This window comes from Topomyia yanbarensis, chromosome 2, assembly GCF_030247195.1.
Source record: "Topomyia yanbarensis strain Yona2022 chromosome 2, ASM3024719v1, whole genome shotgun sequence".
Classification (NCBI taxonomy): Eukaryota; Metazoa; Arthropoda; class Insecta; order Diptera; family Culicidae; genus Topomyia; species Topomyia yanbarensis.
In genome coordinates this window covers 34,333,968-34,358,702 of record NC_080671.1, presented here as the reverse complement: position 1 = coordinate 34,358,702, position 24,735 = coordinate 34,333,968, and the positions used below count along the sequence as shown (strand labels likewise).

The 24,735-nt window shown below is 37.1% G+C and overlaps 2 protein-coding genes across 4 annotated transcripts in view; one reads left to right on the top strand and one right to left on the bottom strand.

The window, feature by feature from the left end:
- Positions 1-24,735, bottom strand: part of LOC131682539 (transient receptor potential-gamma protein) — a 526,333-nt gene that overhangs the window by 450,932 nt on the left and 50,666 nt on the right. The window lies entirely within an intron of this gene.
- LOC131682541 (uncharacterized) lies at positions 1,870-10,345 on the top strand. Its single transcript, XM_058964102.1, has 3 exons — positions 1,870-3,126; positions 3,182-4,204; positions 9,732-10,345. Exons 2-3 carry the CDS (start codon positions 3,217-3,219, stop codon positions 9,785-9,787), a joined length of 1,044 nt encoding a protein of 347 aa, XP_058820085.1. The 5' UTR covers positions 1,870-3,126; positions 3,182-3,216; the 3' UTR covers positions 9,788-10,345.

Here is a 24,735-nt window from a genome sequence, read left to right as displayed (position 1 = left end):
GATATCAATATCCAACCACGACAAAAAAAAACCCAAGAGAGAAACGACAACAGAACATGTCGAAAATCGTGCTGTAATGGATTATTGTTGGATTAAATGACCACCGCGTGGTAATGTTCCTCCGGACTGGTACGTTTGTTCGTACCATGGGACACTGATGGTGATTCCGATTGCATATGCTACACGTGCTATAATGGCTCGTTGGAGATCCATTTATGTTATTATCGAATGGGGCAATTTGCTGCCCTCGGTATTTACAAATAGATTTTGTTTTGCATTTTGGTGTTGAATTTCAGGGTTAATCCACTGTGCTGCTACGAATGGAATTAAATTGTTGCTTCAAGTCAGGATAGTTCGGTTGGAACTTTGCCATTCATTCATTAGTCACATCATCTAACTTAACATAGTCACTAGATAAGTTTCGCACACTGATTCAATATGTTTGTACTTACTTGGAGAGTGTGTTGAAAGGTCGTAAATTTGCTTCGGCAGATTGACGCGACGTGCATAATGCTGTACTTATTGTGGCACATACATTAAATTCTCCCACTCCACCTTGTCGGCGCTCGTAAAAAGAAGAATTATAGGCGATTTATCGAGATGAAAGATAATATTCGATATGGTGTACATCGCTAATGTGGATTATGTACATAAGTGATGAAGAGTGTCAATAAACAGAGCTACATAGTGTGAATTTGAGTATGAGTTGTAGAGAAGTGAAACTTGCCAAAATATAGCCTTTAATTGGAATTATTTGAAATTTTCAGTGAATGATGAATAATAGTTTTGATTTGCATATTTTTTCCTTCTCACATACCGAAAGTGCGCACCCTTTCTTCGTCCCTTTAGTTCAATCAGATTGTCCTTCTTATGAAGTGTTGTCTTCATTTAAATAAACGAAGCTCTGACGAATTTCGTGCATTCATCTCTTTGCACATAAAATTCACAATTTCACTCCAATACTTTTTGAGCATAGTGACAGGATGCTGAATCATCACATCCGCTAATCGCCTCCCAAATAAGATTTTTTTGAAGATTTAGAGTATTATTTCGAAAATACTTTGGAACAGCGAAATTCGGCTTAGCGAGGGAATATTTCTCCCTAAGAAGTCAACGGAAGTCTTCCTTCACATAAAGCAACAACAATAAGAGTATAATGGTTCAATTGGCGCCAGAGTTAAAAATAATCGAAGCTCTTTGTTGACGGCTGAAAATGAACCTGTTGCGACTCGCGGTGAATAGAAAAAATATTCATTCAACTATCCATCTTATTCATTCAGTTGAATATCGTACAATATATTCATTACACTAATTATCTAGGAAAATGTTTTCAAATGTCGATAAAGCATATAAAACAACAATCATCATCTCTTACATTGTGCCAGGGCCTACTTTGATGCGTTTGATTCGTTGCTGCACGGTCGCTTCGTATAATAATCGGAGCCGAATGAAAATCTGCATGGATGAATGAACGGTTTGTTCGTTTGACATTTTCAGCTGCGTCACTGAATATTGAAAATGAATGCGGTTGAATATGATCAATTTTCATTCAATGAATTTGAATATTTTTAACTCTGATTGGCGCGTTTCGCGTGTTTTTATGAGATTTGCGCTTTGCTGTACAATAACTTCTCACCGTTTCTTTAATGGGAAAGAAAACTAAGGTTGTAGGAGCAACGGTACAACAACGCAAAGTGAACAGAACCACGTTCATTATTATATTACTTATAACCATAGAAGCACGTCTAAAATTCGGCCGTAATACCTTTACGGTAATACGAAAAAATACTCTAATAGCAAGGCGTTTAATACTTAAACGGTCCCAACAAAAAATTCCCCAAACGGCAACACATTCATGTTAGATCTAGATAAGTTTTTATACCAGCGTTTCTGCGCTGTCAAAAATCATAACACCGATAACGGTGTAGCCTATCATAAAACAACCAAATAGACGAGAGCAGGTCTCTTTTACAAACGAACTGCCTACGAGTAAAGTTGTGGTTAAAACATACCGAAAACCTTTAAAGTGTTCGCTCCGCGCTAAGTCCGCTTTATCAATTCCGCCTTGTGATATATAGTTTAGTGGCGACGAGGAAAAAGGTGCGCGTGTGAAGAAAAAAAAACGTTCCGCGAGTGTAGTGAGAATAAAAGCAATAGAAAGTTGCTGCAGGCATTCACAGGACGCTTGGCTGGACGCCATCTTCGACGCTCCCAGACGAGGGAAAATCACCCCAGGATTCATCGCAGATTGGACCGTCGGTACGCAACTGCCGGCAAAGGAATTGCTTTTTGCCAGTGGATTCGCTGGAGCGGCAGGTATTTTTCGGAAACGGAGGTTTATTTGAGGAATTTTGTTTACTCGAATTTCTGTTCGGATTTGCAAAATTCCTTGCAGCAAACGTAAGTACACTGAACGAGAAAAAGTGCAAATTAAATAAAAATCAAGTTTGGAAAAAAAAGTTAAATTATTTCGCTAACCATTTTGGTTCGTAGCGTCGGTTTTTTTTTCTACGGTAATGCACATATTTTGAACTAAGTGTTTTTATGCAAAAAATTTAAGAAAATAAGTTATTCCAACAATGTGATATTGATTCATTTTGTGTTACTTTAGGATGTTGGATTAAATTTTCTAGGGTAGTGCGCATATTTCGGATCAAGTGTTTTTTTTGGGAAAATTTTTAAAGCAAAACCAAATTGTTTCAAGAGTGGTAACAAATTGTTGGTTGATTATTTCTAGGGTAGTACACGTATTTCGGACCATGTGTTTTTCATTGAAATTTTTTAAAAAAAAACAACCAATTTTTTCAAGAGTGATATTGATTCTGATTAACGAATTGTTGGTTGAATTTTTTCTAGGGTGGTGCACATATTTCGGACCAAGTGTTTTTTTCCCCTTCATGAAATATTTCAATAGTGTGATATTCATTTATGGTTACAAAATTGTAGGGTACTGGACCCATTTCTAGTAGAAATATTTTTTTTGACAATTGTACTAAGAGTGTTCTTTTGTTTAATTAACAGGATTTTCGTGGCTGATTGGCTGACGAGGAAAACGTGGTACTGCTGATTGCTGGTGCTGAAAGTAAGCTGGGTCGCTATTGTTGGCGCCGTTGAAAAGTTTTATTGGTGAGTTACATTATTCCTATTTTTACTATTGTTTGCATTGTTCACGTTTTTTTAGAATTTTCTTTGTGATAATTTTTGTGCAAATTCAAAATGGCGCAGATGAATATGGCAGCCATGATTGAACCATATCGCAGGGGTTCTTCTTTCGCTAACTGGGTTGAACGATTGGGATACTTTTTTGACATGAACAATGTGAAAGAGCAAGCAAAAAAAGCTCATTTTATTACCTTGAGTGGGCCAATTGTATTTTCCGAATTGAAGCTGCTGTTTCCCACGACTAATTTGTCGGATGTATCCTATGAGACAATGATTGATAAACTTAAATCTCGCTTTGATAAGACGGAATCTGAACTGATTCAAAGGTACAAGTTTAATAATAGAAAGCAAAACCCGGGAGAATCTGCTGAAGATTTTGTTCTGGCAGTAAAGCTCCAGGCAGAATTCTGTAATTTTGGGACCTTTAAAGAGGCAGCATCCCGAGAGCGTATTGTAGCTGGGTTACGGGATGTACAATTGCAAAAAACATTACTAAATGAGTCAAAATTGACATTAGATTCCGCTGAAAAAATAATAGCGACTTGGGAATTAGCTGGGAATAATGCGAAAACTCTGGGTATTGGTGCTGGTGATGAACAAATTGCTGCACTAAAGCAATCGGAAAGCAGGAAATGTGGGTCTGCTTTAGAAAAACTTGCTGTTACATATGACAGAGCTAGAAATCTGAACCAGAGCCCTCAAGCAGGGGGAAGCAGAGGTTCCATAAAAAGCCGTTTAGGGTACAAGCCCTATAATACCCATAGTCATGCTGGGCCGAGAGAAGGCAGATATTGGGAAAAGCATGTGCGATTCCAACCAGCTGACTATAGAAGAAGTCGAGATGAGCAGCGGTATGAAACCCGTTCTTGCGATTTTTGTGGAAAAAGAGGACATCTTAAGCGCAAATGTTTTAAATTAAAAAGTCTTAGGAAAGATGCAGTAAACTCTGTGATTTCAGCGGGGCCAGAAGTGAACAGCCTGGGTGATCTTTTTCACAGGATGAGGACGGAGACAGACAGCGACGACGAGAAGGACTTTTCAGGTGAACTTCAATGCATGCATGTTTCTTCTATTAACAATATTAGCAATCCTTGTTTAATTGAAATGGAAGTGGAAGGTAAACCACTGACAATGGAAGTAGATTGTGGGTCTTCCGTTACAGTTATAGGGAAAGAACAATATTTGTCGTCTTTTAGTATTCCCTTATTAAATTCTTCCAAACAGTTGATTGTTGTCAATGGGGCCAAGCTGAAGATTGAGGGTGAAGCAAATGTTAAAGTTAAATTGAGGGAAAAAGAAGCAATTTTAAAGCTGTTAGTACTAAATTGTACTAATGCGTTCATTCCTTTGCTCGGACGCCCATGGTTGGATGTGTTTTTCCCAGACTGGAGGCAGTTTTTCTCGAGTAAATTTTCAATTAATAATGTTTTTTCTGATGACGAACGCAAAGGAATGATAGTTCAAGAGGTCAAAAAGAAGTTCGCCAATGTTTTTAAGAAAGATTTTACTACTCCGATTATCGGTTATGAAGCCGATTTGATTTTGAAAGAGGGTATTCCTATTTTTAAAAAGACTTATGACGTTCCTTATAGATTAAGGGAAAAAGTTTTAAATTATCTTGACAAATTGGAGAAAGAAAAGGTTATTACTCCAGTGAAAACAAGTGAATGGGCCTCTCCTATAGTAATTGTAATAAAAAAAAATAATGATATAAGGCTAGTTATTGATTGCAAAGTCTCAATCAATAAATGTATCATTCCGAATACTTATCCATTACCGGTCGCACAAGATTTATTCGCTAGTTTATCAGGTTGCAAAATATTTTGCGCTTTAGATCTAGAAGGAGCTTATACACAATTATCGTTGTCAACAAGGTCTAGAAAGTTTATGGTCATTAACACCATTAAAGGGTTATATACTTACAATAGATTACCCCAAGGAGCTTCTTCTAGTGCAGCTATATTTCAGCAGGTAATGGATCAAGTTTTAGAAGGAATAGATAATGTGTTTTGCTATTTGGATGATGTTTTGATTGCTGGAACTGATATGAATGACTGTATCAGGAAACTTCATTTGGTTTTGGAAAGATTAGAAAAAGCAAACATTAAAGTAAACATAGACAAATGCAAATTTTTTGTAACAGAACTAAATTATCTTGGACACTTAATCAGTGAAAAGGGTCTTTCGCCATGCCCGGACAAAGTTTTGACAATTCAGAATGCTAAAATACCTACAAATGTTACAGAACTTAAATCATTTTTAGGGTTGATAAATTATTATAACAAATTCATTCCACATTTGTCTTCTAAGTTGTATTACTTGTACAATCTTTTGAAAGATGGAGTACAATTTATGTGGGATGATAACTGTGACAAAGCCTTCATAGAAAGTAAAAAGGCTCTTTTGGCGACAGATTTCTTGGAGTTCTATGACCCAAGAAAACCCTTGATTGTTGTGTCTGATGCTTCTGGTTACGGTTTAGGTGGCGTAATTGCTCATACAGTGGAAGGTGTGGAAAAATCCATTTGCTTTACATCTTTTTCTTTAAACAATGCTCAAAAATCATACCCTATTCTTCATTTAGAAGCTTTAGCTTTAGTGTGCACAATCAAAAAGTTTCACAAATATCTATATGGACAAAAATTTAGTGTATTTACTGATCACAAACCACTAGTAGGGATTTTCGGAAAGGAAGGGAAAAATGCAATTTTTGTAACAAGACTTCAACGCTATATTTTGGAGTTATCTATTTATGAATTTGATATACAGTATAGGCCTTCTGCAAAAATGGGTAACGCTGATTTTTGTTCGCGATTCCCTTTGGAGCAGGCGGTACCAAATGAGCTGGACGCTGATTTGATTAAAAGTATCAATTACAGCCAAGAATTTCCAATGGATTTCGTCAAGATAGCTAATGAGACAAAGAATGATCAATTTCTACAGAATATAATTGTATTCATGCGCAATGGTTGGCCTAAAAGAATTGACAAGCGTCTTGTTGATGTTTTTTCAAATCAACAGGATTTAGAGATTGTCGACGAATGTTTGTTGTATAAAGACAGAGTAATAATACCGCAAAAATTGCAAGGAGGAATTTTGAAACTTTTACATGCCAACCATGCAGGTATAATCAAAATGAAACAATTAGCCAGACGGACAGTATATTGGTTTGGAATAAATAAGAATATTGAACAATATGCAGCTAACTGTGATGCTTGTAATGGCATGGCTGTAGTTCCTAAACAGAACATAACTTCCAAATGGATACCTACTACTAGACCATTTAGTAGAATACATATTGATTTCTTTCATTTTTCTCATCATACCTTTCTGCTAATGGTTGACAGTTATTCTAAATGGCTAGAAGTTGAATGGATGAAAAGAGGTACTGATTGCAATAAAGTCTTAAAGAAACTGGTAGCATTTTTTGCACGATTCGGGTTACCAGATGTATTAGTATCTGATGGAGGTCCACCATTCAACTCTTATGCTTTTGTAAATTTTCTTGAAAGACAAGGAATAAAAGTTATGAAAAGCCCACCATATAATCCTGCTAGTAATGGTCAGGCTGAAAGATTGGTAAGAACAGCAAAGGATATACTAAAAACGCTTTTAATCCACCTAACAGTGTGATGAGACATTTCTTATAACTCTTATCACTCTCTTCGGATATTATATCGTTTGAGAACATTTAGAACTTGATGCTTCGCGATGTTTTTGATAACACATACTACATGGGATAGTGGCAAGACTCAGAGAATCGCTTAAATCAGCATAGGACAACATCAGTGCTAGAAATCTCAAACCAAATCAATGGGAAAGCGAAAAAATGACCCATTATATAGACATACAAACGAATTATTGCTAATGCTCTGTTAATAAAACATCTAAATTCCTCAATCAATGCATTGTGGTGGGAAAACTGAATTTTCCTAAAGGGGTTATGTATATTGTACTGAGTCAAAAAAAAAAACATTTAGCCTATACATATAATTGGTCATACAACAAAAATAAAATTCTCATCAAAATCGATCAGGACCTGCTAGAGTCGAATGTAAATCGTCATTTTTCATAAATTTCTCTCTACATTCGGAAAGTGTTATCCTCGTTATTAATCATATTACGTTTTCGTCTCAACTTGGCGCATTTCCAAAATAAAAACCCGTTTTAATCCACCTAATGGTGCAATTGTGCTTTTCTCATTTATCCAGACTACGATTCCATGGCTGGTTATGTTCAATACAATGGTGGAAATGAATATTACATGTTCAGTACAATTTTCACATACGAACAATGGATCGACAGCCACGATCTTGAGATACTATGTGATACTGAAACATCGCTTGAAACCAGCGGCGGATCATTTAGAAAGATCCGGGTCCTGCATAAAACTTTCAACTTGTTAAGAAATTTTAAACTAGTTTTAATTTTAAAGTAGCAACCCCTCACTGCATACTCGCTCCGGGCCGGTATGTTCACATTTTTTCCACATACACACACATACATACACACACAGACATTTTCCGAACTCGACGAACTGAGTCGATTGGCATATGACACTCGGCCCTCCCGGTCGCGATTGGATTGACGAATTTTAGAGTGAATGAGAAAGGCAAAAACATTTTTAGCAAATTTTGAAAGTTATGCATTTTTTTGTCTATGTTTCATAGACATTAAATCAATTTCAACTTCACTTCCTATTAAATAAAGACCCTTATTACAGTACATCTCTACAAAAGCGAGCTCAATTTGAAAAGAAATCTGAGGATTATTATTGTAATCAACTCTGAATTTTCTATTGGAATGTTTTCAGGCAGGAATTTGATATTGATGCTATTAGACAACTGTGAAATCAAGACCAATAGATCAGTTACATATCAGGAAGGACCCCATTCCGACAATTTATCAAAAGTCCTCATGATGTTTACAACAACAGGTTATCAATCTACGGATCAGATAATTGTTATTGTAATATTGAATTAAATCAGTCTGCATCAATAAATTTTCAACTTCAATCCAATTTATTTTTTTGGTTTGGTGGGGGGGGTTGTATGGTGTTAAACCCCAAAACCTTCTCTTGGCTACGCCGTTGCTTGGAGTTATTTATTTCGCTTTCCATTTTCCGATATGTTTCAGATCGATCCGATGGTTATAAGTTAGAAAAATTGCAGTCAGAAGGTTCGCAAAAATGAACATTTTTGCACTGATAAATTATCAAGTTCCTTCCAGATAACTTGGAAGTGTTCGGTGATTATTTCTAGCGGTTGTAGATAGTAAAATGAAATACAAAATTCGTTTTATCGAAATAATGTTTAGCTTATTTCAATGGATTATTACTATATTGAACAATAAATAGGCGAGAAAGAGTAATCAACAACCAACAAGCCATAACTTTTAAAGTATTCAAAATAGATATTTAAAGTCTTTAGTAAAGTTATTCGCAAAAGTAAGAGCTACAAATTTGCTGAAGACATCATTTCGATATAATCACTTCCAAGAAAATTTGTGAAAATATCTCACTCATAGGGAGATTAATCAGCAAAAGCACAATACCAAAAGAAAGGGCATATTGCCGCCATTAAATTCTCCGAAGATACTATTGACCTAAAATAAGCCGTTTTGGCGTTAATAATAGATTACATGTTTTTGGTCATATTTCTGGCAATGGGAAATGATAAAAATCTTTCGTCCGCCTTTAATGTTAAATATCTCTTTTGATAATAGTCCGATTTCAACAATCTATAGCTTGTTCGAAAGGTATTTGTTAAAGTTGTCTAAAAACATATAAATTGTTAATCTATAATGTCAATTTCGGCAGATAATTTAAAAAAACTGCAAAAAACGCCATTTTTACGCATTCAAACATTCATATCTTGGAAACTAAACATCAGAATCAAAAACAAATTAATAGCGTTCATACTGTTTTTTAGTTCTTTCATTTAAAATTGGTTTGGATAAGATCGGTTTAGCCATTGCTGAGAAACACGAATGAGAATTTGTCCGTTACATACACACACACACACAGACACACACACACACACACACACACAGACATTGTCCCAAATCGTCGAGCTGAGTCGATTGGTATATAAGACTCGGCCCTCCGGGCCTCGGAAAAAATCTTGTAAGTTTGAGCGAATTCTATACATTTCTTTTATAAGAAATGTAAAAAATATTTACTGGACCAAGAAATTAAAGAGTTGGATTTAGAAGACCAAATAAGCTTATTTTTAATTAATTATAGAAATTATTGTGCGACAACAGATGGACATTTTCCGTCTGAGAGAATATTTGCATATAAACCAAAAACATTGATAGATTTGATTAATCCAAAAAAGCAATATAAAAAACAACTAATGATTCCTTCCACTAACACTCATACTACACCTACTTCAAATGAGGACACTGGGCAGCCAATTAATGTTGGTTGTCTTCCGAAGGTGTCGGTTGACCCTTTGGATAGTCTGATCGAGGGTGAGGAAGTGTGGTATAAAAATCACAACCCCCACAATCAGGCTAGATGGTTAAAAGCGACATTCACTAAAAAGTACTCTCACAATACATTTCAGATACATGTTGGAAGCGTAGAGGTCATGGCACATCGAAGCCAACTTCGAACTTCTAGGAAGGAGAGGGAGTTTGTTCGGCCTAACGTGGTTATTTCTACGGAGGTAACGAATCGGAACACGGGACTTCGTACTGAAGAAAGCGAAGATGAATTTTACGGATTTCCACCGGAGGATCAAAGGATGAATTGGAAAAGGAAACATGTCGCAGAGGGGAACTCTACTCCACCAGATTTGCGGCGATCAAAAAGAATCCGTTCAAATAATTTGAAAAGTGATAATGTTTATTTAAAAAAATAGTTATATAAAGAATTACTGTTCTTTCAGATAGTATTAAATAATGAATTTGAAATTATATAAATGTAATAATTGTAAAAAATTGATTACTGTCGATTTTTAAATGGAATGAGCTCAAGCTCAATCGGAAGGGGAAGAGCTGTTAGATCTAGATAAGTTTTTATACCAGCGTTTCTGCGCTGTCAAAAATCATAACACCGATAACGGTGTAGCCTATCATAAAACAACCAAATAGACGAGAGCAGGTCTCTTTTACAAACGAACTGCCTACGAGTAAAGTTGTGGTTAAAACATACCGAAAACCTTTAAAGTGTTCGCTCCGCGCTAAGTCCGCTTTATCAATTCCGCCTTGTGATATATAGTTTAATTCAAATCCTCTCTGCGTCGCACTCATGTTTCATCAATTCTTATACAATAAATATTAACGCGTCAGATTGTTTGGGAGTGTGTAGTATCATTGTTTTGCACGTCAAGCAAAGCGAACACAATGTGGATAAAGACGAGTTTCGATTTTCTCTACACGACATATTCTGTATTTGAAAATGGGCTCACTATCGGCTAGCTTCAGAGCATAGTCAGAAAAAACCGACGCGGGATAGTGGTGGGTTCGGTCGCTGTTAAATTTAAATTTCTTTTCTATCACGGACGTTAACAGCAAGGTAGCAATTGCTCGAAACATGAACATGTACGGAAGCAAGACCTATGGTTTAGATCCATGTATCCGAACCGAGGGTCCGGATTCAGACACTTGTCTGGATCTAAGCGCCAAGTCTGGGCCTGGTTCAGGTCCGGACCTGGTAACCCAAGCAACACTTGCAACATGCAATGGCCGCGGTTTGTTGCATAACCATTAACTTTTGCTGGTGCGCTTTTTTGGTTACTAAATCAGTTGAATAATGGTTGATGTACATTTCATTTCAACGAATTGTGTTGCAGAACCTGCTAGTCAACAAACGGTGTAGCTCGGGAAGGGGATGGGCTAGATCTAGGGACTGGTCCGGATCCGGGTGCTGGTCTAGATGCGGATACTGGTTCACATCCGGGACCCGAGCAAACGAAAAGCCCATAATACCCCCATGCTCATGGGGTTTGACATGGGTGTTTTAAATGGGTTCAACCCATGAAAACATCATCACCATTTGTTGGTGTATTTATGGGTTATCGAGACCATTTTATGGTGTCTTGATGGTTGTGAATTTTGGCACGGATGTTTAAGGTCTTTTCAAGGGGCTATGTGGTATTTGAACCCATGAGTATTTGCTCGGGGAACTGGTTTTGAACCGGGAACTTGCCCGGATCTGGAAACTGGTCCGATTCCTGGAACTAATCCGGATCCGGGATTTTCGGATTTGGAGGAAACTGGTCCAGATCCGAAGACTAGGCCGGATCCGTAAATTATCTAAAATTTTTACTTCTCTATCCAACCTGCCCAGTAAAAAAAAACCGTAATTCCGGATGTTTTCTGCCAATACTTGATCAGATACCAGCCTGAATTCGGGCTAAAATCCGCCAGAATACCAGTTGACTTGACTCGATACTGATACTATCATAGAAATCGACCGAATTATCCTACATACAAACAGAGCCGAGGTTGACACATACTGAAAAAGTGTGGTTGTGTGATGCACATAAATGTACAGCTATCGAAATACGTCATTCCACCATTTACTACCTTTACGGTAATATGAGTTTAATACTGCAATGCGCAATTACCTGGTCTGTTACCAAAAAGACAATAGAATCTTACCCAAAAGTAATAGAAACATACCCGACGGATTTTAGGTGCAAGGACGTAGTCTTCAATAGGACCCAAAGGGCCCGGTTACCCAAAAAAACTGTTGGAAGCCGAATACAAATGGGAACTACCCAAAGCTTGGAGTTCTTAATAACCCGAGATGGTTATTTTTTTAAAAAATGGACCGGGCAGAGCGTAGTTGGTAAATCGATTGCCATGGACGCTGCTCACTTGGTTTCGATTCCCGACCCCTTACATAGGATTAGAGATTTTTCCAATCCGAAAAGTAGTGAATAACCCTAAGGTTAAAACCTTTATAAACAAAAACTAAAAGAAAATATTTAAAAACATCGAAAAGTGGCTTCATAGTTTAAAAGCAACGTTTGTGTGGACCTTTTTCTTCACGACGATTTAGTAGAAAGCCCTAAACCACTGGCAATGTTTGGTATTATGTAAAGCAGTTCAGTTCGTTCCCAAGAAAGATTTTTGTTTTCAAGAAATGTGCTCGAGAAAATTTTATATTTCAAGACTTTTATTTAGTAAATTTCCGTTGAATCGAAATTTTCGATTCTCAAGGTAAATTGTTTTGAATAAGTTTTTTTAATTCCTTTTGTTTGACACGGCTCATAGCGGTAGCTTAACGGACCCGTGGATCTTTTATTTGTTTACAATATGTTTACATATTGTTTCGCGATCAGATGTTCTTCCCCGCTTGCACTTATTGTTGACCAGCGTAAATCTGTCGTAATAGTTATTACCTTTATTGCCGATGTTGCTTACATTTGATTGTCGGGTACTGGACGCTATTTTTACGGTTGTCGTTATGGTCTGAACAGCTGCCCCAAAATTTGGCCACTGTTTGTGGTTCAGGTATTGGTATTGAAATTTCTGTTTTGGATTGGTTTGCCGTAGATGAGCTAACGATCGGTTGAGATGCATTTCTCTATGCATCTTCCGCGGTTGTCCATGATGTGCAGTCGGATTACAATACTTACACGTAGGAGTTTGTCCCTCATGGGTGCGTAGAGTAGTTTGTTTTTGTAGTGTCTACAGATATGATCAAGTAGGCTAAGAAATGGATTGCTAATAAATCATCATTCAGTGAAGGGGTGGGCGTAGCGAAGTTGGTAAATCGATTGACTTGTACGCAGCGCACCTGGGTTCGAGTCCCTACTCTGCACATAGGGTAAGAAATAAGAAATAAGAGATTTTTCGACCCCGAAGATGCGAATGACCTTAAGGTTAAAACCTCTATAATCGAAATAAAAAAATCATTCAGTGAGTCACTTTCGGTCCTATCTGGCGTCTTGGGTCTGGAATATAACATTGGCGACGAGGATGGGATACTCGCGTAATTTCTAGACACAAGCAATGTGCAGAACAGATCCTTATGATCCTTTTTTTATTTCGTTTATTTGACACGGCTCATAGCAGTAGCTTAACGGAGCCGTGGATCTTTTATGTGTTTACAATATGTAAAAAATAAAAATAAAAACAAATATTATTGTTTGTCCGTTGGATCTCGTGCGCGCAACTTTTTATTGCGAGCGGAGACCCTCTTTCGCGGTTCGCCTACTGCGTCATGGAGACCGTTTAATTCTCTCCTGTCCTCCACATCAAGGTTATCATCGTTAAAAGTGCCTTGGTGCTCGCGGCCAGATGTTCTTTCCTGCTTCTTGCACTTACGGGTGACCAATGTAAATCCGTCGTCATTCTTATTATCTTCATCACCGATGTTACTTACAGTTGTTTCAGGGGTGCTGGATGCTGCTTTGGAAGTTGTCAATATGGAATGAACAGCTGCTACAAATTTGCCAACCGTTTATGGTTCAGGTATTGGTATTGAAAATTCTTTTTTGGGTTGGTTTTCCGTGGACTCGTTGGCAATCGGTAGCGATACATTCTCCTCTGTATCTTCCGCGCAAGGTTGTCCGTGGTGTGCTGTCTGATTACAATACTTGCACGTAGGAGTTTGCCTCTCATGGGTGCATAACGTAGTTTGATAAATAGTAGCTTCGTGGGTTTTAAGTTTTATAGTCAAGTGGGAGGGGATAGGTCTTTCGATCCGCATCCTCACCACAAGAACTCCGATAGGTGTACCCGGGAAGAAATTTCTCCACGTATCACGTGTAACGGATTCTACTTCTCCGTATTGCGACATGTATTTTGCGATTAGATCAGGAGGGGTACGTGATGATAGGTCATGTAATTTTACATCTACATAGTCTTTTTCTATATACACGGGAATCTTAATTCCAACTTTATCACTTTCAGCCATGTGCTTCAAGTTGTTCTGCAAAACGAAACGTTCGGCTGTGCTAACGTGTTGAATGATATGAGCACTACATTGCGAAGATGATGATACTGTAGATACATAACCTCCTTGAACTTTAGTTGCATCTTCACCTTCAGCAGGTATTCCACTTCACGAAAATTCAATCTTATTGAACAGAATTTAAAGTCAACGTCCGCTGTGTTGGGTCGAAGCAGAGATTTTTCGTCAACTTTACTGATGATGGTAAGAATAAATTAAAAGTTTCCTTTGTTCTCGAGACAATGCACACTAGATCGAGAGGTTGGTAGTTGTTGTTCATTTGGTTCGATTTTACTTCTGACTTGGGCAGAAGTAGAAAGTAGACTGATCCTTATGATCTTGGCAACGAATATTGATGTAGTTAGTCAAGGCCATTTATATATGGAGTGACCTAAGAGGGCCTTCAAAATGATTTTTTTTTTCGATTTTTGTTGACCAAAGCACAAAAAATCCTGGGAGGACTCTCAAGTAATTTCTAGATACAAGCGATATGCAGAACAGATCCTCATAATCCTACAGAAGGGTGTTCGGGAAACCATTTGGGGAATTACTCACACTCTGTGTCATGCCGGTTATATGAAAACTCGGGTATTTCATAAGATGTTGTAAGACTGATCGGAACAGATCATCAAAACAACTCGATAAAGACATACTTGGAGTTGAGCCAAAACCGACACACAACCAGGAAACAAGAAAATAATCGAGAAGATCGAAATTCATGATTTGTTCTACCTAGAAGGAAAACAATCAAGTGCGGTTGACGTAGGTGGAGTCAAGATAAAGTTCTTCGTAGACACAGGTGCAACTGAACAACAAATTGATCGAGTTTTATAGTTGAAATATTATTCGAATTTAAAGTTGTGGGGTGCCACTTTTTCCCGCACATGCTTAGAATAGGATATTTTCAAAAATTTAGATTATCTTCAAAGATATATAAATCTATCCGAATACCTGACGAACAAAGAAAACCAAAGGCGTTGGGAGATATCAAAAGGAAAGCTAAATATTCAAATACTGGGTAATCATGTAGTTATTGAAAATACCACCAACGAAACAAATTGGCAACAAATTTCAAACCATATGTACTTCCATATGGTGTTGAAAAGAACGGTAAGAAGATTTAATTTGACAGGCATGTAAATCATTAAATAACACCTTTTCCACCAAATCAATTTGAGAAGCAAGAGAACAGGATGATTTTCTCGCCACAGGAACAGATTCCTTGCCAAACCACAATTTTTTATCGTGAAAACAAACATGAATTGCGGCAAGTTTCCTGGTCGATTCAAGTTTGTTTTCATGATAAAAAATTGTGGTTTGCCAAGGAATCTGTTCCTGCGGCGAATCGACCAGGAAACTTTGAGCTCCAGGATGAGCCTTCGCATCTGATCCATCGTTGATCAAGACAAGTCAATTGAACTTCCTCGGTACCTGGTCGTAGAGCAGGTGGGGTCGGACTTTGACCGCTGTTTGTTGTTTGGGGCTTCGGTTGGGGTTTTTTTCGGTAACATTTTCGGAGACGTATACTTCAACAATATAGCGGTTGGTATTCAGTTATTAAAGATTTCAGGATCAGTCTTAATTTTCCGAATAAACTTGGGTTGTTCGGAAAGTGCAGTTGGTGATAAACGGTTACACTCCAACACTTTAATTGCACTTTGCGGGCAGTTATGAAAGTTTTCATTTCCTTGTTAATCACTTGTTTCTCATCACTATTGGAATAATTCAGTAGATTCTCTTTATGCGCACTCGAGAATGGACGGAACAATTTCATTGCTTGCAAGCATGGGAAAAATCGCATTTTGTTCGCCATTTACATGAAAACTTTCTTCACCTGTGAAGCATTCTGTTGACTTATTAGCAACCTGGCGGAGTGATCACACCTGACGCCGAAGCTGCAACATGAACTTAGTCGGTTCCGGCAGGATAAGATACTAAGTCACTTTTCGCATGTCTAAACAAGCCGCAAACACAGATGATCTGCATTTGAAAAAATGAAAAACATCCTGAATCCTGTGGTAGAAGACAAAGTGATAAGTCATCGGGAAACTATACGCTTGCTCATATGACCTTATTCCACGTTTCGCTGAACTTTTTTTCTTCGCCTTTTTCTGGCTCTAAATATTAAAATACTTCATGTTTTCCGGTCCCTTGCTAATTGAATGCCGCTAAAACTATCAAAATTATATCTTGTCGTGAATACAATTGATACCTTTTCAGTTGTAACCTCGGTTTATTTCCAATCCAGCAGGGATACCAGACGACAATAAAAACCCGGATCTTAGTATTGACGGGGACATTAAATAGATCAAATGCGTTGGCTAGCAGCTGCTGTTATGTGTGATCTCGCTTTTGAGGGAGGGTACGATCACTATCGCCAATGCGATATTCATGTATTCTTTCTTGGACATTATCATACTCCAGGTATAGCAAAAGGGTTTGTGCATTGGGCCGGAGTCCCAAAGGTTGCAGGTTCGAATCGTTCGCTTTCGCTTAACTTATAATTTTGATCTGTTTTCCTTGTTGGATACCACCAAAAACTCTTAAATATGGTATTGGCACTTACGTCAAAAACCAAAAAAATAATGAATTGCTTATGTTCGTGTAAAACCAACTATTTGCGAGGTGGAACATTCACTGGCGGTGAAAATGTAGCTACAGCTTACGGAAGTCATCTTCATCCAGTTTCACCATATCATGTATTCCTATAGTTAAATAGATTATTTCGATGAATATGATGAAGCCGTACATCACAGAAATAAGATCAGCATATCGTATTTTCATTCAATGGTTCTAGAATAGGACATAGCAACAACCAAAAAAATGTAGACGATACAAGAAATCAAGAAGAGACACCTGTTTTTGTGGCCGCTTATGCCAAGGAAGCCGAAGCTCAATAGATTCATACTTGAGTTCTGCCGCCGGATGTCGCACCTCTTCATCCGGAGGATGATGTTAGTCCCGTCAACCTACCAGTGGCCCCGTGATTCAGAAAATTTCGGAAGATTTTAGAAGATTTCAGATGACTTCAAAAGAGTTTAGAAGAATCAGGAAGATTTAAGATTATTTTAAAAAAGTGTAAAAGATTTCAGGGGATATCAGACAATTTCAGATAACGGAAGGTTTCAAAATATTATGGAAGCCTTTGGAAGATAAACGAAAATGGCAGAAAAAAACCAATAGCGCTCAGAATTGTTCCAAAGTTTTCAGGATGACTTCAGAACAGACGAGAAGATTTTTGAATAGTTCAAGTAAGTCTAGAAAATTTCAGAGGATATCAAAAAATTTCAAAGAATAAAGAATATTTCGGATAACAAAATCAGAAGAGATTTCGGAAGATTTCAGGTGATATCAAGAAACATCAGATGAATTTTGAAGATATCAAATTAATTCAGAAAAATATAGAAAACTAAGGATTTTCTGCAATTTTAGAATGTTTCAGGAAATTTCATAGTATTCCTGATGTTTTTATAAGATTCCAGAAAAAATTAGAACATGCTAGATAATTTCAGAAGAATTTAGAAGATTTCAAACGATTTCAGATTTCAGAAGATATCAGAAAAAAATCAGAAGATTGCACCAGATTCTGCAAAATCTGAATAGATTCCAGAAGACGTCAAATGATTTTAGAAGATTTCAGTTTTTATCACAAAATTTCAGAAAACTTCGAAAGATTTCAAAAAAACTTTTCAGTTTTTTAGTTTATTCCAGATAATTTCAGAAGAATTGAAAAGATTTCATACGATTACAGAAGATACAAAAATTTCAGAAGATCTTAAAACATTTCTGAAAATTTCTAGGAGATTCCAGAAGACTTCAGAAAATTGTGCAGTATTGAGGAAGCTTTAAAAAGATTTCAGTTCTTAGCTAATATTAGAAAATTTCAGAGCGTTGCAAAACATTTCAGAAGATTCAGAAAAACTCAGAAGATTTCGCCTGATTTCAGATTAGCTTAGAAGAATTGAGAAAAGAAAATTTCAAAAAATTTAGGAAGATTTCAGAAATTATTAGAAATTTTCAATAGATTCCAGAGAAAAAAATTCAGAAGATATCAGAAGACTCCAAATGAATTGAGAAGATTTCAGATTATTTCAGAATAGTATCAACGATATCAAGAGATATCAGAAATTTCAGAAAATTTCAGAGGAATTCACAAAATTTTTGATGTTTTCAGGACATTTCTGAAAGTTTTGGAAAAATTTAAAGGATTTCAGAGGAGTTTAAAAATATTCATTTAACATCAGAACTATGCAATATTTCCCTCTAAGAAAAAAAATTTAGTGAGCACCAAAATTTCTCCCTAGGGCGAAAATTTTTTGTGAAACCACTCTTTGTACGTGAAGGGCACAGATCCTAACTTAGTAAAGTCAGTGTGTTTCCTATTTAGGGATTTAGCGCCAAACCGGCGCAAGGTTAGTGTCGGTTTCAGATGAGACGAAGTCAAAACGCACCCATGGCTTTTTTATATCAGAAGATTTCAGAAGAATTTAGAGGAAGATTTCAATAGAGTTCATAAAAATCGAGAAGATTTCAGAATAATTAAAAAGAATGTAAAAGGTTTTAGAGAATATCGTCAAAATTCAGAAGATTTAGGAAGATGTCAGAAATTCTTAGAGGTTTTCAGTAGATTTCAGAAAAAATGTCAGAAGATATCAAAAGAGTATCAGTGCCTTTAAAAGATATCAGGTGATTCAAAAATTCAGATTAGTTAAGAATGGTATCGAAAATTTTATAAGATATCTGAAATTTCAGAAAGTTTCAGCAGGGTTTAGATAATTTCAGAAGATTCCAGCAAAATCCAGGACACGTCACATAATTTCGAAAGAATTTGGAAGATTTCAAAAGATTTCAGATTTCAGGAGATTGCAAAAAGTTTCAAAAAACTTTCGAAGGCTTCAGTCCTCAACAAATATCAGAAAATTTTACATATTTCAAAAGATTTAGAAAAACATCGGAAGCTTTAGGTATCATTAAGAATATTTCAGAACAACACTATAGAAAATATCTGAAAATTTTAGAAGATTTCAGAGTTCCAGAGAATATAAGAAGAACTTAGAAGAGTCCTTAAGTTTTTGGAAGATTTTGGAAGTTTTTAGAAATTTTTAGAAGATTTCAGATTTTAGAATAATTTACATATTTTAGAACTATCAGAAAATTGCAGGATATATCGCCGCATTAAAAATATACAGCTCGTACATCAAAATAGTAGCTACATTCCTACAACCGTTCGTCATCATTTTTCCTCATATACGATGAATCCCTAGCTACTTCCCTTGTCGTTAGCAAGAAACAGTTGAAAGGTTGCAATCAAACTAGTATAGCTCTATAATTCACAACACGGAATACAACTTAAAATTTTGTCTCCTGAATCTAAATCTATTATTCCCACCCTCGGCCCAGCACCTGCCAACCCATCCGACAACTAGGACAACCGTTGACTAGCTTTGAATTTTACCTAGAGTGCGGTCCAGAATAGAACTGGAGAGCTTTCCACTTTTCACCGAGTAGTGACGTGTGAGTGTGTGTATGTATGCATGTGTGTAGTCACGCTCCTAGCTGTCTGTCCTTTCCTTACTGAAAAGTGATTTCGTGTAGCCGGGGACAGATGTGACAGAAAGTGTCTCAGCTTCTTGTGCTACATATGAATTTGTAATACACTCTCGGTGGAGCAAAAATATAGTTGGTACTCGTTCGAGCGAACTCAGGAACGTCATTATCGATCTTTGCAACCGGCTTTCGAGAGGTTGGTTGTAACTTTCTAATCTAGTATGGGTTTGCCTAATGGGAATAATACTAGATCTGTTTAAATCCAATTAAAATTGAAAAATTAAGTTTCGAAATTATTCAAAACGATTCGATTTAAAATACTTGACTTATCCCTAAAATTTAATTCAATTGACAGGTTCTAACTAAAAACGAACGTTATCTTCTACTCGCTGTGCAACTGAACTCCATCTTTATTTACCGAAGCTTTGAAGTGTCTTCAACCGAGTACATGCTCCCCTCAGGAACCACTAGCTGAACGAGTGCTTTTTCTATCCTACGAGACTGTTTCTCCTTTTCCTGGTTCCGGTTGCAGCTGAAAAAGGATCCTTTGTTCAATTTTTAATAACCCCTTGTTGCACCCGGAGATAAACCGAAAACACACATTCGAGGATATCAAAGGCACATCTCCATCCTACCTGGTTGGTTATAGAGCGTGATTTTTAAATTCTTTAAATTATGGCGAAATAGTAATTTAATTTGACAACTTTAATTTGTGTCGTTAATTTCCTTACTCTTCAACTCTTACGTGAGAAACGAATGTGTGTTTTTTAGAGGTTGGGGTATTAAATAGGAAATTAATTTTGCTTATGTGTTTCAAATTGCCCATTTTGTCAGGAAGAATCCGGAAGAAGCGGTTGCAATAAACTACAATAATGGCCACATTATTACCGTTTATCTTTGTATCCGGCCGCGCGGAATGTCCTTGCCTGCAGCTCCAAGTGGTTTATCATTTAATAAAACAAATAAGAGCACAAATTTCGTTAGACGATAGATATCGTATCAGGAGATCCAAACCTGTGAACTTACAAGAGACTCCGTTTGTGTGGCAATCGTTCTCATATTATTTATATTGATTTTTATTTTTTCCAATTTTTGCAATAACAGTAATTATTCCGTGTCTACCCAACTTAATGTATAAAACCTAATACTCTATTAGTTACCGAAACAAGAAATCATCTCTTTTGTACTGACTCTCCTTACTTGTACATGTAGGGCATAGTACTATACAAAAATAAGCAAAGTTGAATTTTGCGTATCGAATTCATTTCATCAGTAACTGGTACTGTCTTGACAACCAGTTAGACACTGAGTTAAAAAAAAACTCATACGTCTTGTGTGAATGCTTAAACAACTGACTGGTTCGGAGTGACGTCTTGGAAAGTAAGCACAGATGCTCGCTTCGTCACTAGCTAATCAAAGCTTTTGTGCATAATTGTCAAGACAGTGCCAGTTACTGATGAAATTAATTCGAAACATAAAATCCAACTTTATTGATCAATTAATGAATCTTGTGCATGTATTTTTGGTGAATACGATTAATCACACTGGAGTGGGTGTGTCGGTGTAAAGTTATGGTTGACTATTTCTATTTCTATTTTTTCCAACCGCTTTACTCAATTTATGCTACGCATAAAAAATAAGTTAAGCAGCTATGAATTAAAGACCCATTCTATTCTGCAAATTAAAGTAACAATCACAGCAACGCAAAATGAATTCTGTGAGCTGAAATCATTATCCCTTCTCTTAATTAGAATGATGATAGCGCTCGATAATGGAAGGTATTCGACTATTACTCGGTAATTAAGTCTCGTTTCTCTTGCCATCAGGAATGGCATGGCACAAGCAGTATGATTTTCCATCGGCGAATACCCTTGCTATACAATACAGCTCGTTTCGGTGGAAAGCACAATCATTCACATTAAAAGCTTTTAACAGCTTGGCACATAATTGTTCAAAACATTGTGTTGGTGGCGGGTCATCTTTTCTCCGGCGGGATTGGAAGATTCTTCAACGATGCCGTGAGTAGTTATGCAGAGCGAAAGAAATTAAATTGTTTTATTTTTATGACAGTTGTTAAGCAATTTCATTGATGGAAATGACCTTTATCGATCTCATCAAACCCAATTATGAAAATAACCGCACATCTTTCTAGAATTTTTTTCAAATATGGTATAACGTATCATCAAAAGCGTCCAGGCAAGAATTTGTGGGTGCTAAAAGGCAAAATATTTGACATCGATAAGGGTTCAAACGATTATTAATGCAATAAAACTCGTACCAAATCAAGATGTGAGACCAGAATAGATCACCCGTGAACAGTGTACAACTTCATCAGCTGGGTTGCGATTTGTTTATCCAGAGATTTCAGAGATTGAATCAGACGAACGTTTCTATTCGGAAACTGATATTGGCATGATCAAATCAGCTAAATCGGAACAAACAAATGACAATCGCTTTCTTTTTGCACAACAAGATACTAAACAACACAAACTAGCGAGACCTTGAAAATGATCTCAAGCGGACCGAAACGTAGGTTGAGAACAAAATAACGTGTAGTACTTCAAAGATTACTCAGGCAATCACATAACCTCAAAGTTAAACAATTACTAAACCTGTCCTTCTTACTAATCCAAAACATCCAAACAGGCAAATCCACGTGGAATGCCTCGTGCATTTATACCAACGAATAATGCTATTGACGCATGTCTTATATCTGACTATACAACTCGTGCTACTTGTGTTATCACACTGTTACTGTTACCGTTAAGCATACGGTACAGGACGGATGAAACGATGGAAATTGCTTAAGCGTCCGTCACGTTAAGGTGGCTAAAAACCTTAATATGTTAATATGAAAAGTTTCTCCAATCTCTTCAAAATCTAGCAGTTCTTTTCCAAAGGTCATAGAACTCATTCTGGTTCAAATTCAAAACAAGGCTCAGAGCCTATAAAAGAAAACGCAGCTCACCTATTGGCCAGTTCATCAGTCAACTAGTTTCCTCCTACTTTCCTTCATTTGCTTGCTGAATCCATCAGAATTTACCGACAGTCTTAGACGAGTTTGGGCTCGAAGTTACATAAACACACAACTCTGAACTCAACCTGGTTATCTAACCAAATGACCAACACCTTGCCCCTTAGGTTGCTTCTAAGCAGCCATTTTCTGGCTAAAGTCTCAATTGCATATACCTTCACTTGGAAAGACTGACGACACAGAACCTATAGCCTTGAAGAACCTATAGTAAAGATCACAGCCGCTTGCTCCCACACCCGTCTCTTTTTAGCCATCAGTATGATATTCTAGTGCACCTTCCCGAACCGGGTGTCCCTTGTTCGTCCATTCAGTTCAGCTAGGAATTACAACCTCGAATCGGCATGCTGTCTGTAAATGTATTTACGTGCAACAGTTCCGAAACAATGTTCAGAATTTTAAAGTGCTTTATAAATCCCACCGGTGAGTACCGATAGAGATTCCGTATCCCTAAGTCACCACGTGCTGCCTCTCTTTAAATACGGAGATGTAATGGTGCTAGGTTTACCATTGCTGCCAAGGTAATCGTTGGGGCCAATTTAATTGCCACTGTGATGGGTAGATAAACCACTCATTGAACGTTTTATGTTTCAGACAAGCCTTTTTGCTTTGCACTCCGGGCCACCACATCATTGAAACTGAAGTGTAAAGGCAGTGTGTCATTTTTGGTTTCTTGTCCAATTTTTTCCCAAAGAGGTTTCGGCAAATTATTATGAATTTTAAGGTTTTTCTCATAGTTTTCTTATATGCAGATTTCACAGCAATTTACTATCCATTATTACTCTAAGAAGTTCACACTTCCGTAGCGAATTAGTGAGTAGCTCCATTAAGAATAAGTGGTTCCAGTTTGACTTTCCTTTTAAATGGATTTATGCTAAGATTCTTGTACACCGTCACGTTTAGAGCAGCTTATGCACGGTCCTAGATCGTAGATTCATTCTTGCCACTAACAGAGATAGCAAAGTCGTCTTTGTAACCCGTTACTTCCAATCCCAGACCTCTCAGTTCATTCAGAAGTACTTCCCGTACCAGGGATCACAGAAGAGGTGACAGCACTCCTCCTTGAGGGCAGCCTCTAGTGGTCCTCATGGTTATAGTCGCGCCTCCTAGCGACGCTGTGACATACCGGTAACACTGAATTTCAGTAATTTATTCGACGGTAGAACGCTCTAGCCCCTTTGATTCAGCAGCACGCGTACTCGATTCGAAGGCAGAATAGGTATAGCATGTATAGTGGGTGTCGTTACGAGTATTCTATAATCAGTGGCACAGTCAGAAATTTGGTTTGGCGACGAGGGTGGGGGTTTGATGAAAATCGTTGATTTTACGAAAATGTCTAAATTTAATGTATGTTTGATAAATCATTGAATGTTCCGAGACAAAGGTAGTATAACAGATGTCATTTCAATTTTTCTTCAATATAGCCAGAAGCCAAGTCAGTTCTCTGCAATATAACTTTTTATTGTAAGCTTTAGAAACTCCTGCCCTATTTAGAATGTGAATTTTATTGTTTATAAGCAGCAGAAGAGATTTATCAAATATGAGAATAACTTGTTTTAATGGTTTCCTTTCACATATAGAATATATTTCGATACTCTGAACACACGGAGTATTCAACAACGTTCTTTTTTCGATAGTTCACAACTTGAATATAAAAAAGGACTGATATTTTAACTTACAGTAATAATCTATACCAGAAAAGGCAATACCCGCGTACCCTTAAAGAACCATATTGTCGAAGGCTTCCTCAGTGTGAAGATCGATATTGCACATTCTTTATTTTGCACCTTTTTGTTCAAGATTGTGCAATGCCGTAACAGTTCTGTAGTCTGTGCTGTCACAGCACAGATATCAATTTGTAATTGAATTAATAAAATGCCTAGGTAGCATGTATCTGCATACACTTTTTTTAATCAGTTCGTTTATTTGATAGGCTTAGGTGCGTTAGCTTGACGGTACAAACTTCCATTTTTCTACATTGTAAATGAGTATGAGAATGATGACCGTACAATTCGTAGTTGCTACTCCGTGATTGACCAGAACAAGCAAAATTGCACAGTGAATCAACGAATGGGGCCTGGGA